Source organism: Lithobates pipiens, unplaced genomic scaffold, assembly GCF_037356315.1.
Source record: "Lithobates pipiens isolate NorthernLeopardFrog02 unplaced genomic scaffold, aLitPip1_a1.2 Scaffold_25, whole genome shotgun sequence".
Taxonomy (NCBI): Eukaryota; Metazoa; Chordata; class Amphibia; order Anura; family Ranidae; genus Lithobates; species Lithobates pipiens.
The window spans coordinates 13,261,576-13,280,378 of NW_027507787.1; the positions used below are offsets into that span (position 1 = coordinate 13,261,576).

The 18,803-nt window shown below is 40.2% G+C and overlaps 1 protein-coding gene across 4 annotated transcripts in view; it reads left to right on the forward strand.

The window, feature by feature from the left end:
• Positions 1–18,803, forward strand: part of RHOBTB1 (Rho related BTB domain containing 1) — a 140,144-nt gene that overhangs the window by 104,109 nt on the left and 17,232 nt on the right. For all 4 annotated transcript variants that reach the window (XM_077454063.1, XM_077454064.1, XM_077454066.1 and 1 more), the window contains 3 exons: positions 362–563; positions 4,459–4,562; positions 16,864–17,049. In XM_077454063.1, coding sequence (XP_077310189.1) covers positions 372–563; positions 4,459–4,562; positions 16,864–17,049 — 482 coding nt within the window. In that variant the 5' untranslated portion in view covers positions 362–371. The remainder of the gene's footprint in view (positions 1–361; positions 564–4,458; positions 4,563–16,863; positions 17,050–18,803) is intronic.

The window sequence follows — 18,803 nt, forward strand, 5'->3', positions numbered from 1 at the left end:
AAGGGGTAAAACCTTCCAGAGGTCACGTGGTTAATAATGGTTACTATCTGAGTGACATAAATTGTTAGGTAGTTTCCGTAGTGCTTGGAGAAAAGATTTATGAGTATGTGTATATATGTTTATATTATTCAGATGAACTGAAGAAACCAAACCACATTCCATATGTCCCTGATGTGACAGTTTTTTTTTTTAGAAAGAACAAAGGGTGTCAAAATATTTACCTCATCGAGGTGTACTTTGTCATAGGCTGACCTAATAGCTGTGGGCGGTTCAGATAGTTTAAAAGCAGGAACATGCTTATTCTGTTCATTACTTGATGACTGAATGCTTTGTAGTAACTCGTCACAATTTTCCTTCTCAGGCCTGTATAAATGGACACTGATATGGACTACGAACGGCCCAATGTGGAAACCATAAAGTGTGTGGTCGTGGGAGACAATGCTGTGGGAAAGACACGGCTCATCTGCGCAAGGGCATGCAACACCACCTTAACGCAGTACCAACTCCTGGCCACCCATGTACCTACAGTATGGGCAATTGATCAGTACCGGGTCTGCCAAGAGGTAAGTCTTGCTACACACTTTAAGATTTCTTGTGCTAAATAGATTTCCTAGCTGTTTCGTGAAACCCAAATTTTCCATAATATTCTAAATCAAGCAATGTTTTGGTGATTAGTTCAAGTTAAAAAATACAGTTACAGAAATTCTCTGGCATGCTTAAAATTTCTTTGAACTATGTAGTAGTTGCTTGTCAAACTGCTTGGTATCCATAGATCTTTAACATTATCATTATATGGGAAATATCATGCCAATAACTTGTCAACACTTACAGTATAGGGGACAGTTACATTTAAAATACAATTTAATGGAAGAGGGCTAGGAGGGCTTCCAAAATATGGTGGCCGTATACTGAACGGTTTTATATATGAGGGTTTTGTCAATTTAGATTTACTGTCCGCTCTAAAATATAATCGAAAGGATTGTTTGATGTGCTATACACTTATCGATCACATCCACTTCCCTAAAATTGGATTTTACTTGCAGATTTATAAAAATAATTTCAATTAAATCATTTGGTTTTGCTTAAAACAGTATGTGCCAATTTGATGATTCATAGATTCTATTGCCACGTACACACGGGCGGACTGTATGGCGTACTTAGTTCGTCATACAATCCGACGGACAGTCCGTCGTACTTTCGACTGAACGGACTTGACCACACACGGATGCACAAACAGTCCGTCGAAAGCTTGCGCGATGACGTGTACAGCACGTACGACGGGACTAGAAATAGGAAGTCCAATACACAGCAAAGCACCCTTCTGCCGTGTAAATCCTTTCTGAGCATGCGCCATTCTTAGTCCGTCGAACTAGCCTACTGACGAGTGGATTGTTCGCTGAAACCAAAGTACGACGGACAGAATTTCGAAAAATCCGAAATTCTTAGTACGCCGGACTGCACGCTGAAAAAGTCAGCTGAAGCCCACACACGAGCGGATTGTCCGCTGAAATGTGTTTTGACGGACTAAGTACGCCATACAGTCCGCTCGTGTGTACGCGGCATATGCTGTATCGTTCGATCAGATTGTTACTTGTATGGCCACCCATACACATATCTTTTGATGTTTTGATATATAGGGAATGCTTGATAGAAGAAATATATTGGCTTTGTCTTGATCTCCCCTTGCCTTTTAAATCCTCTAATTGCATATCTCTCATCCTTAAGCCTAGTACACATGAGCCGAATGTCGGGCACCATTGGCCAGTTCAGTAGAATCCCTCTGACATTCAGCCCGTGTGTATGGCAATCGGTCCATCAGAAGCAGGTCCTTCGGCCGGCTTCTGTTGAAGCGTCAGGACCGAAAAAAAGGTCTGCTGAACCGGTTCCTGGTCTGCGCTTTCAGTCAATGGCTGAGAGCACTGACCGGAGTGTCAGAACAGAACACAATAGCACAGCAGAGGAGATAGCTGTACTAACAGCAGGTTGTTAGTACATCAGCTCCGACCTAAACTGTTGTTGTTTTTTTCGTTCAACCCAGAGCTAGTAGTGTGTACGAGGCTATACTCATATCCTGTTCAGATTTTATTTTGTTAGTTCAAACTGAATAACAGACTGAACTCCTAAATTTAATTCTGATCCTTTACTTCTGTTTGCTTTGCTGCAATTGAATATCATTCAACTTCAACAGCATGTTTCTCACCAGTCCAGTAACTTTGTATTTGCCACAAACACCCAGTTAAGGATATTTCTTTTAATTCCCCCTTAATCTGATAGAGTTCTTAAAATGAACACAGATTTGTTGTCTTGGCAAATGGCTTTATCACTTCTCTAGTTCGCCCTGTTACATCTATAACCTTCCAGGGACAGATCATTCACCTGCTGGCTCTGTCTTTAATGTTTACCTTTACAAAAATAATAGTTGTTCATGCAGCCCCTCAGTGATTTTTAGGGTAGCAAAATATTACAAATAAATACATTTTAATTATTAAAGTATTTAACTATTATTAATTATTAAATATATTAATATAACATTTTGATTTAGGTATTAAGATTACATTGTTAAAATTTTGAAAATGTACTTATGTATGTATTTATGTATGCATGCATGCAGTAGTATATATACTACAGAACTGTACAATTGTACATACATATTTGCATTTTCTAATATTGTACATTATATTTTGGCAAATGCATAAGCCCTTAGAAGACAAGCTTGGAATTGAAGGAAAAAACTGGTAATAATGTATATACAACCACAAGTATAGTAGCACAAAAATATCACATGGTCAATTTGGTAAAAAAAAAAAAAAACTCCACGTGTTGTTGCCACTAGTAACCAATTCTATGGAAAAGGGAAGCAAGCATTTAGTGCACATTTTCTTTTCTCTAGTTTTAATGAATCAGCCCTGATGGGTACATTAGGAGGGTGTGCTTAGCTGAGAAAACCCCTCCTGAAGACTCCTAGGATGTATAGCATCATTTGCCTAGACCTGCAAACTAGGAAATAAGTGAAGAAATGTAAAATAAAGTTTAATATACTTTCTATCAATTTACTAATGCTAGCCGCATAAGGAATAATAATGGTCAATGTTGATTGAGAGTGAAGTTCCACTTTTTAAGCTCTGGGGAAAATTCACTCGCAAAGTACAACATCTTTTGCAAAATGAACAGTCTATTTGCCCTCCACTGACACATTAGTGGACAGTTACAGTAGCAGCTATTTGAGCCACTTTGATTTTACTGAAAGGGGTAAGAGAATAATGCAGAAGGTGCAGTATCAGCAACTAATCCGAATCCTTGTTTCAAAGCAAAAAAAAAAAAGCTGAAATCTGATTGGTTAGTATGGATCTCTCTGCCTCTAAGACCCCTTTCACACTGGGGCGTTTTTCAGGTGTTTTTCATGCGCTTTAGCGTTAAAAAAAGCGCCTGAAAGAAGCTGCAACTGCAATCCCAATGTAAAAGCCCGAGTGCTTTCACACCGAGATCCCTTTCACACTGGGGCATTTTTCGGGCGCTTTAGTGTTAAAAAAAGCGCCTGAAAGAAGCTGCAACTGCAATCCCAATGTAAAAGCCCGAGTGCTTTCACACTGAGGCGCTGCGCTGGCAAAGCGTCAAAAAAAGTCCTGCAAGCAGCTTCTTTGCAGCGCTTTTGGAGCGGTGAATACAACGCTCCTAAAGCGCCCCTTCCTATTGAAATCAATGGGAAGCGCCTGTAAAACGCCTAAACAAAGCTATTGGCAGCAGCGTTTTGTGGGCGCTTTTAACCCTTTATTTGGCCACTAGCAGGGGTTAAAAGCGCCCCAATAATGCTCGAAAAACGCTGGTAAAGCGCTGCTAGTTTAAGCGGCGATTTACGAGCGTTTTTCGGGTGCTGACATTGTGAAAGGGCTCTTAAAGCACTTGGGCTTTCACATTGGGACTGCAGATGAGGCTTCTTTCAAGTGCTTTACATGCGCTTTTTTTAACGCTAAATCCCTTGAAAAACGCTTGAAAAACGCCCCAGTGTGAAAGGGGTCTTAATGTTTCAGCATTGGCCTCCTATGTTTGCTGTTCTTCCACTGTCATTCAGTCACCATATAGAGTTACTGTTTTATAACCTTAAAGAATCGATGACAAAAAAGGGTGGTTTACTGTAAGAAAGTTATGCTTACTATACAGCATTTATCTGAGCTATGCATTGTAAATTCTGAAATGTTTAAAGCATGTTAATGAGTATTCCAGGTTTCCTTGCAGCGTTGCTGTATTTTAGATTAAGAGGCCCTTTAATCTCAGCTTGCTAATATATAGAAGAAACTGCAGACATAGAATGAATAGTTCATTAGTAGTCCAAGCATAGTGCATTTCAGCAAAGATTCTGTGATGTCACCTTAAATAGTGCACATGCTGCAGGATTATTAGAAAAGTGGAGGTTGTTGCAGCAGTAAACCTGCATTTCTTGTATTTATGGCTTTCATTTAGGTCCTCGAGCGCTCCCGGGATGTGGTCGATGAAGTGAGTGTTTCGTTAAGGCTGTGGGACACCTTTGGAGACCATCACAAGGACAGACGTTTTGCCTATGGACGGTAAATTAATACTACTTTCCCTTTATGTTGCTGGCTTGGGGAAGCAAAGTTTAATTTGACAATATCCAAAGGACAGCGGTTTGTACAAGCATTAGGATTACAATGACTGGTATCCTATTTCACAAAGTATGCATGTTCTCCCGAATACACCATGCATTTCCATTTAGCACAGTTTGGCATGACAGGAACATAGAAATCCTTTAATGTCTGTAAATGTTTAATCTTTAAAAAGGTTAATAAAGCAGCCCATGTCACCATCCCCTTAATACCAACATGGTGCTCATAAGAAGGCTTTAGACGGTGGGGTTGATTTACTAAAACTGGAGAGTGCAAAATTTGGTGCAGCTCTGCATAGAAACCAATCACCTTCCAGTTTATTTATTTGTTTATTTATTTTGTTGTCAAAGCTTTATTGAACATGCTGCAGTTAAACGCTGATTGGTTGCTACACCAGATTTTGCACTTTCCAGTTTTAGTAAATCGACCACAGTATGTTACTTCTCGCATTTTACGCTTCAACAGTAAAGTTACCCATGTAGACATTTGACGATGGTCAGATATGTAGGTAACCTAACATACATTACATAAACACGTATGCTGAAGCCTGCATGTTTATGCACTGGAAAATTGGAAGTAGATCCCATTTACATCAGGTGGGAAAATAATTTTGTAGTCTTTCTACTTTGTGTTGATCAGGGCTGCTGCAAGCCACACGGTGTTCAGCTGATGTATTGACAGTAAGACCCGTGATAGCAGGTGCTGTCAATCAAGCAGGGCTGTATTTGGGGTTATTATCTATACTGACCGCGGAATCATCAGGCACACCGTGTGTGTCAGCACGACATCCTAAAGCTTGGGTTGGAAGCCAGTGGACGCAAACTGACCAAACCAGCATGGATCCGCTTTTGTGCTTAGCGTGGTCAGAATGCTCCAGCAATTGAATTGGCAGGATCACCAAGGACTTGCTGCTAAAAATGAACGTTACCCAAAAAAAGATGCACAGGATTTATTATTGACAGAGGATCTGATTAATGGTATACTTAACACGATACACTTTAAATGTAACCTACCTCTGCACATAAAAAAGGTTATCAGAGACAAAAAGTCAACATGGTGGAAAATGTTACGAAAACCATGAAGGATTCAGATTCACTTGTCTTCAGGTGTTGTAGAAACTTTGACACAATCACTTGATAAATTCCTCAGCTACAGCCTAGGGCAGACAAACACCGTTCTGGTCTAGAAAATACATGTTTTTTTTTTTCTTTTTTTATTACAACTGCATGTTATCCATCACATTGTTGGATAAATGTCTCTCTCTCTCAGGTGTTATGTGGACAGTGTCATCCATGCAGTCTAAAGGAAGTCTTTTTGTTATTTTGCCAACACCGAAGTCTGTTGGGTCATGGGTGGAATGAAAATTTAATTCCAGTTACTGGAGCTTTCTCTGGCCACTATGCCAAACAGGTCAGTCTGAGGAGTTTCATAGTTAGTAAGGTTGAATAAAGACACCAGTCCATCCAGTTCAACCCGAGTGAGTGTCTGCAATTGTCCATATCCCTGTACATTGCACACTCACATTGGTCTCTACCCTCACGGAGCCCACAAGCCAAGGTCCCCATTCATATAGAGTTCTTGTTCTTGGCGCACTCCAATGTGCAGTTTTGGGAGACTATACATATTAAGGTGATTTAAGTCTATGTATAGCCTTTGGATATCTTTTTTAAACCTTTGGATACCTTTGAAGAAACAGGAAATTAGTGGAAACCTCTCAAAATGGGAGTAATTGCCCTTTTTTTCCTCGTTATAAGACTTTGACATCCTTGTTTTTGGGAACAACTGGAAAATGTTGGCTTTCCAATCACTTTTTCTCTGGGGCAACAGCCACAAGTACAAATATAGGGTGAATGACAATAAAAAATGAATAGAGGGTTTCACCTTTTCCCCACTCTGTCCAAAAATATAAAAAGGTTTTTGCCTAAAAATACACTTTAAAGGGAGAACTCTATTGCCTAAAGCAACCAATACAATTTAGCCTTCCGTGCACAGTTAACATTGACTGGTTGCCATGACCAACACAGACATTTAGGCATGGGCCTAGGTGTAAGTAGTCATGTTAAAGTAAAATGAGCCCTTCAGATTTTTTAAAATAAAATAAAATAATAAACATGTTATACTTACCTGCTCTGTGCAAGGGTTTTGCTCAAAGTAGCCCCAATCCTCCTCTACTGGGGTCCCCCGATCAGCAATCCAGGCTCCTCCTCTTCGGCAAATGCCCCCATAAAAAGCTGCTTTCTATGGGGACACTCATGCGGGCTCGCTCCCAAGCCACCCTGTCTGCATCCATTGACACAGGCCTGATGGCTTGGCTTTGCCCTCCACTCCCTGATGGTAAGAAGTGCTGCTCTCGTGCACATCGCTGGATCAGGCTCAGGTAAGTATAAGGAAAGGGGGGGGGGCAGTGGGCTGGGGGGATAGAATGCATTAGGGTAAAAAGCCTTAAGGCTTTAGTAGAACCACTTTAATATTGAGTTTCTGGTTTTAAGTGAGTCATTGTAAAAGATATTCAGCATACCAATTCATCAGGCAGTAGAGGTATCACTGAGGCACCACAGCAGCATAATTGGCACCTAGTGATTTGATAGACGGCTTTCTCTAAATCCTTCATCAAGCAAATAAAACCAGGATTTTGGCCGAGTCTGTGTGGCAGGTACACTTTGAGGTTAATTCCTCCAACATCAAATCCATGCCACCTGTCTTTGGACCCTAGTCTACTTATTTCGAGGGTCACTAGCTGGAATAAGTCTTCCAAGTAATCTGTTGACAGAAGGCTGTCCCTAAGAAGGGTCGCGTTCCTCGAATACACACACACACACAGATTTAATTACTTAACAGTGTATACTTAGGATTAATATAGGCTGGAGTCTACGTGCAGAAATGCAGGGCAGCTCAACACTAGCAGGTGCTTTATACCCTCTTGATGTGGGATGTTCTAGGCCATGTAAATAAATATACTGTATATTGTATGACAAACCATTGGCTAGCTTAAGCATGTACAGACTTTGACTAGAATTTAACTAAAGTGTAGACTGCACGTATACTTGTTGCAAATATGAGTAAAATGACAAACATCAAATTTGATTACCTGAAATTATATTAGGTAATGTGGTTTTTTGTTTTTTTTTTTGTTTTTTTACCTTTGTACAAAATGTTACCTTTGTAGAATCAGTTGGTATTACCTTCTGTATAAACTGATCAGTAGACTCTATTCTATGCTTTACATAGTATACTGTATGAAGTTGGATTTACTGAAGGCAAATGGGTTGTTCACTTTGCAAGGGTGTTTTCTCGTAGCTTAAAAAATGAGGTGAAGCTCTGCTAATTTCCATCATCCAATCCTGTGCAAGCAAAAATATTTAAATGTACCTTGCATGTGATTGGGTATTCTTTGCAAAGGGAGTTTTAACCACATTCACTAAGCTAAGGAAAATTATCTTGCAATGTGAACAGGTTATTTGCCTTTAGTAAATCAACCCTCTAGTAGATGGTTACTGGCAATGTTTTTTGTCTTCTTTAGAGGCTTCCTTTAAAAGACCTTTGTAGCTTATGTATTAACAAAATTCTCTAAATTTGATAGCAAATTTAAAATTTAAAATTGACATTTAAAATTGACTTTACCATGAGCCTAGAAGTTGTACTGATTTTGCAGAGGTTGTCAGCTGACACCAAGTAAACAAGTAACCGATACATAATCTCATTTTATGTTCGCCTTCTCGTCTTCTTGCATGTAACTATATAGCACCATAAATTAAAGAATTTTACTGGCTGCTGTCCTAACTTTATCTGCTTTGATTTAACTCACGCATACATTTGGTTGATATATAAATCTGGTTTACACTTAAAGTGGTAATAAACAAAAACCACAAATGTATTGTTTTTAATTGCTAAATTAATCTTAATTGTAATTAGGCTTCGTGTTTAGTCTTCAAGCCCATCTACTTTAAACTTCACCATTTTTACACCTCTGTCTGCTTCCACAAAAAGACCTAACCTGAAATTGGCATTTTGACTCTTCTTCTTTTCTGCAAAAGAAATGTAATTTGCAGTACTGGAGATTCCTATTGCAGTAAGGTCTTCATTTTCTATAGTGTTAGAATTTGTGAGCTTAGTGGCGCACACAGCAATATGGCATTGGCTTTAGGTCCATGTAGGTGTACATGAAAAGCAATGTGGTTGGCTATTGTTAAAGAAGATACAGCTATTGCCTAATTTTATAATGTACTTATCAACCCTTCTTCTTCTATTTTGTTACACTATTGTTTCTAGGTGTGGTGATTGAGTGGGATATTTACATATCCTAAAAGTAGACCAACCTTTTTCAACCAGGGTGCCTTCAGGGATGCCTTGGCAAAATGCCTAGCAACTGCCTAAAAATTGTGTACAAGCCAGCAGGTGGATCAAGCCAGCCTATTAGTTATATAAAGCCACAAGTTTTCATAGTGCACATTACAACCTTCTAGCCACCGGTGTACTAACAAACCGTGACAAGGAGTACGTTGGGCATCGGCACAACACCTTTGTTTGCCCCTCCCCTGACCCTCTCCATCAGAACTGGGGTTACATTAGCTGAGTGAGAGAGAAAAACTGAGGGAGAAGAGAAACATTGTAATACTAGTCAGTACCAGTGTGCAAAAGTGTTTGCTTTGGAAGAATACATCTCTGCTGATGTTGGGTGTCCTATGCATATGTGTTGCTGCATTATGTAAAACTATTCATTTTGTTAATTTAAATTTTAGAATTGGGTGCCTGGAAATTGTGTGGAATTGTAAAGGGTGCCTTGACTGAAAAAAGGTTGAGAAACACTGAAGTAGACTAAGAACACTTGAAATCAGCTGCAGATGGGTATACATGCAGTGAGCAGCTTTACAGAGGCTTGTTCACATAGTGGTGGTTTATTTGAATGGCTAAGTGATCTGCATCCATTTGGTATGTGTGGTTTGGCACAGGTTGAAAAGAGCAGTCCTTCACAGGGTTTCATCAGATGTGGCCGGTGCATGCTCTTGTATTAAGCACGTCGTTTGCTACTGTAACTTCTGCCAATGCCTGCACAGTTAAGTAAGTAAGACATTGTTGGCTTATATTGCACTGCAGGTTATTAGCAGATTGCTTTACAATGTTAAACTTTTTATGGAGTAGTTAGGTTCCTACATATAAGTTTTTTACAACCATTTTTTAATTTATGGCAGTGTTATATTTTAATGTATTTAACAGCTAAAGTAATATATTATAATAAGTAATGGGATAATCATACTTCAGGAAAGCTCAAAGATTGTAAAAGTACTGTTTATGTCTCCTTTATACTGCTGTTCGGTTATAATTTCTGACTGTCTACTACGCAATGTAAAAAAAGAAAAGGAGGGCGCACCGACCTAGTGCATTACCACTAGTAAAACTTTATTCAAATATAAAACAGCAAGATGTATACTCACAAACGAGTATTGATAGAAGGCAAAATCAATAAAGCAAAATCCACTGTTCTGAATATCGGCAAGCCAGGATCTGACGTTGAGTGGGTCGATCGTTCGATCCACTCGACGTCAGGTCCTGGCTTGCCGATGTTCAGAACAGTGGATTTTGCTTTATTGATTTTGCCTTCTATCAATACTCGTTTGTGAGTATACATCTTGCTGTTTTTATATTTGAATAAAGCTTTACTAGTGGTAATGCACTAGGTCGGTGCGCCCTCCTTCTTTTCTTTTTTTACATTGCGTAGTAGACAGTCAGAAATTATAACCGAACAGCAGTATAAAGGACACCTAAACAGTAAAGTTATGGAAGTTTCTAATGAAACATCCTGTAGAACATTCCAAGGTACCCTAGGAGTCATAGCCCCTGTACACACGGTCGGAGATTCTGCCAACCAAATCCGTCGGATTTTGCCCGTCGGATTTAGTCCGACGGATTGTGTCCAAAACTGTTGCATACACACGGTCGGGGCAAGTTGGCGAAAAATCCGATCTTTCAGAACGTGATGACGTAATTTCGTTACGATGGGACTACATTCAGGCTAGTAGCCAATAGCTTTGATGTAGGAATTTGATCTGAGCATGCGTGGCACTTGGTCCGATGAAAATGCTCTACACATGATCGGATTAGGTCCGTCCGGCCCAGTTGGTCGGGAAATATTTCCAACATGTTGGAAAATTGGGTCGGACGGAGATTCGGACGGAATCAGTCCGATGGATACCACACACAGTCGGATTATCCGACGTCACGGTCCGATAGGACACATTCCGACGGATTCTCCAACCGTGTGTACAAGGCTATAGAATACCTGTAAACAAAATAGTCCATCTATAGAACCTAGAATAATGATACATAAAGTTTGCAATTAAGAGTCTCCATATCAAAGTGGATGCAATGTTAGATTATAAGTATAACCGTCCCGACCAGTGCACGACCATCTGGCGGCCTGATAAACGTATAGATTCAATGAACAAAGTATAATGGGGAGAAGAAAGAGGAACAAGCTAGTAGATGAGAGGAAGAAAGAGTCCACAGGCTGTGCGCCAGAGGAGTGTTAAATCGAGAGAAGCCCACTGTCAAACCGAGAAGGTATACGTGATCCACGGTTGCCAAACTCCGAAATTTGTCATGTATATCTGAAAGGATAGCCGTCAGTTTCTCATTCACCATGATGTCATTCATGTTTTAAAGGTATTTTTCAGTTGAGTTTTATTAAGCAGCATTGTTAAATATGAGCAACCCTATCCCAATTTTCTCTGTGAACTTACTTCTTTGGCGGTTGTGGCATCTGAAGCTACTCTTTTAATCTGCAAACTGTCACCGTCACTCCCAGTTCCACCCTTGTAGACTCTTGCGGGTTCATTCAGGTCCTGCACTCCCATGCTGCATTAAATGACAGGATCAGTGGAGCATTGACTAATAACGCTGGATGCTTAATAGAAGAGCAGGGATTACCATTTATTAACTTTTTTTTTTGAAGGGTGCTTATCCATGGCCTCTTTATAATGACTGTACATATAGGGAGCTGGTTTCCATGAATCCATGTGCATCAAAAAGCATTGGTTGTAATGTTGGCAAAGTTTGTGAATTAAACAGATGAGAAAGCAACAATATATACAGAGCCACATAATGTTGTAACAAGATGGAGCAGTATTGAAAGGTACAAACTCTTTTTATAATGGCTGCGGGTAATCTGAACAAGCAATGTATACACTTAAGCAACAGACGGGTTTGGATTCTTTCATTGTGCTTCTAAGCACTTTACAGCGCACTTTCTAGCTTAATCAGTACTTAGCCCCTGGGCAAAGTCTTGGATTGAATTTTTTATTTTTTTTCGTAAAAAAAAAAGTTACTGGATATCATCTAGATAGTTGGAGCAGTGCCTGGTTTTGATATTTATAGCTTTAGAAGTCTTTTTAAGTTGAGGTTAGAAATATGTAGAGCAGTTATATAAAGCACTTTATTTTTTCTGTCTTTAATGTGGCTCAACTACATTGTCATTGTCACAAAAGGGGAAAAGTTTAATTCTGTATGTCTAAAGTGGTATTAGTATTTGTGCCTTGAGCTTTTATATTTCACTGCAACCCAGAGCAAAAAAAAAAAAGTGATTTTTGAGATGCACCAACTATGTAGGAATTGGTATAATCCATCCATAATCCTTTTGTGTAGGGTTTCTTACTTAGAAACAAGCAATGTGAAAATGAACCCGGTTTAACATGACTATCGCACTACCATGCAAATTGTGAACCAAATTCAAATAATATAAATGATTGCTGCAGCTGTTGTCATGTATTCCCACACCAAAAAATACAATAAAAATAAATATGAATAAAGCTCTGCAAGTTTTATGTGGAGTTTTATTTATTTTTATGACTATAGCAGCAGTTAATGTGAATAAATAACCGTGTGTACCTAGTCACTGCCCAACGGCCACTACAGGTATTCCACACTTTCAGGTGTGTGAATATCTGCTTCTCCTGCCATACACAGTGATTTTTCATGCCAGCTTGTTCATGATTATGGGATATACCAGACGGCGGGAGAAATCACTGCATAGGGCCTGGGGGAGCAGGTATCCAACCCACCTACAGCACCAGTGGAACAGTAGATCATTGGAGTATTAAGGCTGCTTTCACACCGAGATGCTTTACAGGTGCTATAGCACTAAAAATATTGAATGCATAGCACCCGTAAAGAGCCTCTCCTCTCACTCCATGACAAATCTCACCCTATTGTTGGCAATTACAACCACAGAGAATAGCGCGCACACACAAAAAAAAGTTACTTTCAAATCTTACAAGGCTACTTAAAACACCTGATCTTAATAAGTAGATATGGGTATTTGGTCACACCATATGGCTACACCATGCTTAAGCCCGCCACTGCGTCAAAGTATCTCATTTTCAGTGGGTCCTACACATTTCATAAAATAAAAGATAAATCCCACTTCTCTTAACCATGGGAGATACTCACTCCTTACATGGGAGAAGTGTGCTAGTGTATATTCCACTGTTTAAAATGGTTGTATATAATAAGGCTTACCTGTAGGTAAAAATAATCTCCTAAGCCTGCATGCAGCTGCTGACGTCTGCGGTGCAGGCACTCTGCAGGTCCGATGTATGCTGTCGGAAACTTGCCAAAATGGAGGGTTCCCACGTGCATGTGCGGGAGTGACGTCATCACGGCTCCGGTCACACACAGTGCCGGAGCCAGCGATCCCAGAAGAAACGCAGCGGAAAATGTCTGCTCCCTCAGCGGTGACCGGGCGCACTGCGGGAGCTTCATTCTGAGGTAAGTATTTCATAATGTGCTAGTATGCGATGCATTATGCTATTGTACTGCAGGGTTTTTTTACTACCACTTTAAACTGCACTAAAAAGGGGACTCCTATCACTACTTGCTGGTGGACACTGATAATGAAGTACTGGTGTGGGAGAGTGGGGTGTCAGCAATGGGAACTGTTCAAATAGGTGAGACGCCAACTTTGATAAAAGGTTCCTGCGATATTTTTGGCGGTTTCAGGTGCGACTTGCTTAGATATCTGTGGATGAAGTCGTACAGATGTCAGCCAAGTTGCACCTGAAGTCGCAATGAGATAGGGCTTTGAAATTGTGCGATTTCAAGTGAAGTTGAAGAATTTCAAAGTCAAATTCGATCTGAATAGTGTAAGAGTGTTACAGGGTGAGGGGGAACCCCTGATCCGCCAAAACCCTCTGCTGTCTCAGTCCCCCATTTCTTAACAAACAAAGACTCTCACTAGAGTTGCTGCAGTTCAGAATATCAAAAACAGCTTTACCCAAGTGTGACACTTAATATAAGAAGTCAAGGCAATTGGTTCCTGCATACTGTATAAGCATTTACTGGAAGCGGAGTTTGCAGATGCCTAGCATATGGATTTCTTGTGTTATGAGGATGTTGTAGAAAACATTTAAAGATGGAGCTTTATCGGAGGCCAGAATAAAGTGTAACCGCCCCATGCATACTCACTATCTGTATTTAGGCATCAGCGGTCGGATAGCAAACATTTTTTAAATGATTACTAGTATGAAGTCATCATTCTAAGCCCTTGTACACACGGTCTGAGATTCCGACAACCAAATCCGTCGGATTTTGTCCGAAACTGTTGCATACACACGGTCGGACAAAGTTGGCGAAAAATCCGATCTTTCAGAACGTGATGACGTAATTTCGTTATGATGGGACTACGTTCATGCTAGTAGCCAATAGCTTTGATGTAGGAATTTGATCTGAGCATGCGTGGCACTTTGTCCGATCTGAATTCTCTACACATGATCGGAGTATGTCCGATGGGAGCATTTTGTCGGAAAATATTTTAGGCAAGTTGGAAAATTTGGTCCGACGGATATTCCGACAGAAACAGTCCAATGCAGACCACACACAGTCGGAATATCCGACAAAACGCTCCGATCGGACACATTCCGTCCGAATCTCCGATCGCGTGTACAAGGGCTAAGTCATTTACAGACTGGCAGTGTGCTCAATGCTGAAATCCTTTATAGTTATGGCCTTTTTGGTAGTAAGCAATCCTGAGCTAAAAACATGCAGCGCCAAGATACGGGCATTCGAAAGATCTTCTCCAACTTTATAATACGTTTATTTGCAGACATGATGAATTCAGGCCTGTTTCTGTCACATACAAATGAAAGGTCATAATAAGCTAGTAAAACTATGACAAATTCAGTTACTATGACCTGTTTTTTTTTTTTTTTTTTTTTTTTTTTTTTTATAATTTACTTTTTAATAATGTAGAGGCGACGCTTGAAATATAAGCAGCAAAGAGAGCAAAATAGATGACTAACTGCAGTTCACAATGAATAAAGTGGTTATTATGTTCCTGAGCCCCCTATAATTACCATTGTAAAGTCTGAATTGACGTGAATAGAAGATTATTAGAGCAGAGCTGTAGAGATCAGCAGTTGTGTATCAAAGCTGGTCATGTGATACAAGTCTGTACTAGGGAAGCTAATGTCATCAGGCTGGAAGGACAGGAACAGATTTATCTTACGCGTCCAATATTTAATGGGGCGTTCCCATAGTATGAAGCATTCATGCATATAACTACAGCAAGTTAATTGTGCTTATCACTAGGTATACTGTACATTCTTTATCCTACCAAAAAGAAAGATAATGCTGTAATTCATTCACGTGCTTTTATTTATTTAAGAAAAGAGCAGCGAACTATGGCAAGCATTCTGCATCCATCTTCTGCATCTTTTAAACGCATGACATGCACTCTTGGGGGTTACTACACATCATTGATCCAGCAGTGCCTTACTTAATACATGTAATAATTAAGACAACTGATGCTGCTCAATTTTAATACAACTATAAAAAATAAAAAAAAAGCATTTTCTTAAGTTTTATAATTGGCATAGATACCCTTTTTCATATTTTAACAAGGAGAAACCTGCAGTGTTAGTGTATTAGCATATTATTTTTAGAAACCGAGTGTCTAACGTGATCTTCCTGCCATTCTGTTGAGATCTAGAAAAAGAACAGGGGGCGTATGATCAGAAGGCATTTAGATCTCAGCTCTGATGGTTCAGTATTAACTCGTACAGTATTGAGAGAACTTGGCATGTAAAGACTATATAGAGTGGAACATGCTACTGGTTGTGATGGCTACCCATGTCTGTGCAGAGACAGCTGACAGTCAGGGGCCTTCCGTAATGCAAATTGTAAGATTTTTTCAGTCTTTTACATTGTATGGAATGATCACAGTAATCTCAGTTATTCATTGTGTGTCATTCTAGCAAAGGAAGAAAAATTGGAACATTAAAGCGGAACTTTTCCCATAACAGCTTGATAAAAGATGATTGTTCTTTAGCAAGCAACATACATTGCATATTAATAATTATGCTACCAAAATGAGTGTGTGCTGTAAATTGCCTCCAGCATTGCTCCTGTTTCTTCTTGCTGGAGGCTGCCATTTTGCTGAAACGCAGAGCCCCTGAACAGCAGTAAATCAAAGAAGCGGAACTAAACCTATTGATTTAATGGTTTCAAAAAAGTTACATTCCTGGAATGCCGGGATTGATAACTGTCACGTTTGCTTATGTGCTCAACCAAACTGTCAAACCATCAAATAGCTGGCGTCATAACTGATTACATGTTCAGCACCATGGCAGTTGGCGATCAAACAGAAGCAGCTTCCCTAGCTGTAAAGGATAGGATGGCTTAATTCCGCTTTAAGGCTGTCAGCAGAGCGGCCTCTACAAATTCGTCAGTGCCTAAAAATGCAGAGCAACTGAACATGTGAGAGCGGGATGAGACCATGTATTACTGGATTTTAAACAGGACTACATTTAATGTACCACTTACCACTTTACCACACTTTACCACTTTAATGTGCAGTGACAAATAAGGACCATCCCTGAGAGGGGGCATAAGGTAGCCAAATCTTTAATAAAATTTGGTCATATTCTCTGCTCTAGAGAAACAGATTTGACTGTGCACATATACATGAAGAGTTATTTTTGCCAGTACTTGTGTGAAGGGCCAATTGCAACATTCCCTTGATTCAGAGATTCCGGAGGATCTCAGATTTCCTACTATAATATTTTCAATGTATAATTATTCTATGATGGATTGATGTTGACTATGCACATATAATCTTATACAACATTCCAACACTGCCTAACTTGTACAATCAAGTAATTGTTTGCTTTCTTTTTCTTTATTTATGATATCTGGTAACCTATGCATACAGAATAGAGTTTAGTAATTGTATATGTCCTATTGTATGTTTTCCTAGATCTGATGTGGTTGTCCTGTGCTTCTCAATCGCAAATCCCAACTCCCTAAATCATGTAAAAACCATGTGGGCTCAGGAGATAAAGCATTTCTGTCCTCGCACCCCTGTCATACTGGTTGGCTGCCAGCTGGACCTGCGATATGCCGATCTTGAAGCAGTTAATAGGGCAAGACGACCACTGGCTAGGTAAGTGCTTAAACAAATAATCCTCCCCATTGCCATTGCCTATATTAAGGCTATACCGTTGAAGATCAGCTGAACACCTTTCATGATTTCTAATGCAAGGTGTAACTCGGATGACTCAAGATAACTCCTTGAATAAAAATGTAGAACTTCAGTAAAACTATTTTTTATCTTTTGTTTTGGATAGAGTGAGGAAATTTTAGATCCTCTGCCGGATTCAATTGCCGTATGTGGGAGACTTCCACTCACTTTCTCTTGTGCTCTAAGTGAGGAAATTTTTTCACTTGACTATTTTGATTTGTCAAGCGATATTCTACAGAATTGAAAAAAAATTATATTTAAACTATTTTACTTACCAAAATACTAGCAAAGGAAATGCACACACAGGGCTTTATATAACCTACCCTTGCTCTTGTGTTTGGAGGATGGAAACAGTTTTTCTTACTTATCACTGCCCCATCTTTTTCTTTATCTGTTTACTACGAGTAGGTATTAGCACATGCATGAAAGTTACCTTAACCTCCCTGGCGGTATGATTCAGTCTGGAATAAGGTGCTGAAAGCGGTACAATTATTTTGCATGGAAATCTGGCGTTTTATTTTGTAGTCCTGTAATTCTTAGGAATAACGCTCTTAAATCTGTTCAAACCAGAGTCTAGCAGACATCCCGGGTATGATAAAGTTTATAATATAATAAAGAATAATAAAAATTATTCAATAATGTAATCAAATCCTAAAACACTGAAAAAGGGACACTTTTTGGTTGCTATGGACAATCTCCAAATTTCAGGCAGAAAAAAACAGTATTTATAATATAAAAGTGCATGCAGGGCACTGCACAGACCACTAGGGACAAAGGGGGTGTGTATACTGTAATCTGTAAGATTACAGTGTTGTGTGTGTTTTGTGTACTTTTACTTTTTTGAATTTGCCGCCATTCTCCGCTCCCGTGCGCCGTAACGCCGCAGGGAACGGAGCTCGGCGGCATTCGGCACTGTGAATCGAGCGCAGGACGGCTCGATCACACAGCGCGGTGGACATCGCTGGATCCAGGGGACAAGGTGAGCAACTCTCCCTGTGTCCTCCCCTGCATCGAGCGAAGCGATCCAGAGTCTGGCTCGGGGTTACCGCTCCTGTAATTAAAATCCCAACCCGAGCCAGACTGGATTACCGCTAGGGGGGTTAATATGTTTTCCTCTTGTAAGCCAACTTAAGAACCTGATTTAAAATTTCAGTTTTGACAACTTAATTTAACCACTTCCCGACCAGCGCACGACGATGTACGTCGACAGAATGGCACGGGCAGGCATATTGACGTACAGGTACGTCCAATATTCAATGCCGCCCTGCCATCGGGAGCGCGCCGCTGGCGGCGCGCTCCCGCGCTGGTCGGGACCCCCGTGAGTCCGGTCGCGGGACCCGCGGACTCGATCGCCGCGGGCATCCCCGCGATCGTCTCACGGAGCGGCCGAATGGAGGAAATGCTGTGTAAACAACATTTCTCCATTCTGCCTAGCAACTAGTGACGCTGATCTCTGCTCCATGTGATTGGAGCAGAGATCAGTGTTCACTAAATGAAAGCCCAACCCCCCCACAGTTAGTAACACACCCCTAGGAACACTTAACCCCTACACTGCCACCCACTGGTTAACCCTTTCACTGCCAGTGTCATTTACACAGGAATCACTGCATTTATATAGCAGTGATTACTGTATAAATGACAATGGTCCCAAAAATGTGTCAAAAATGTCCGATGGG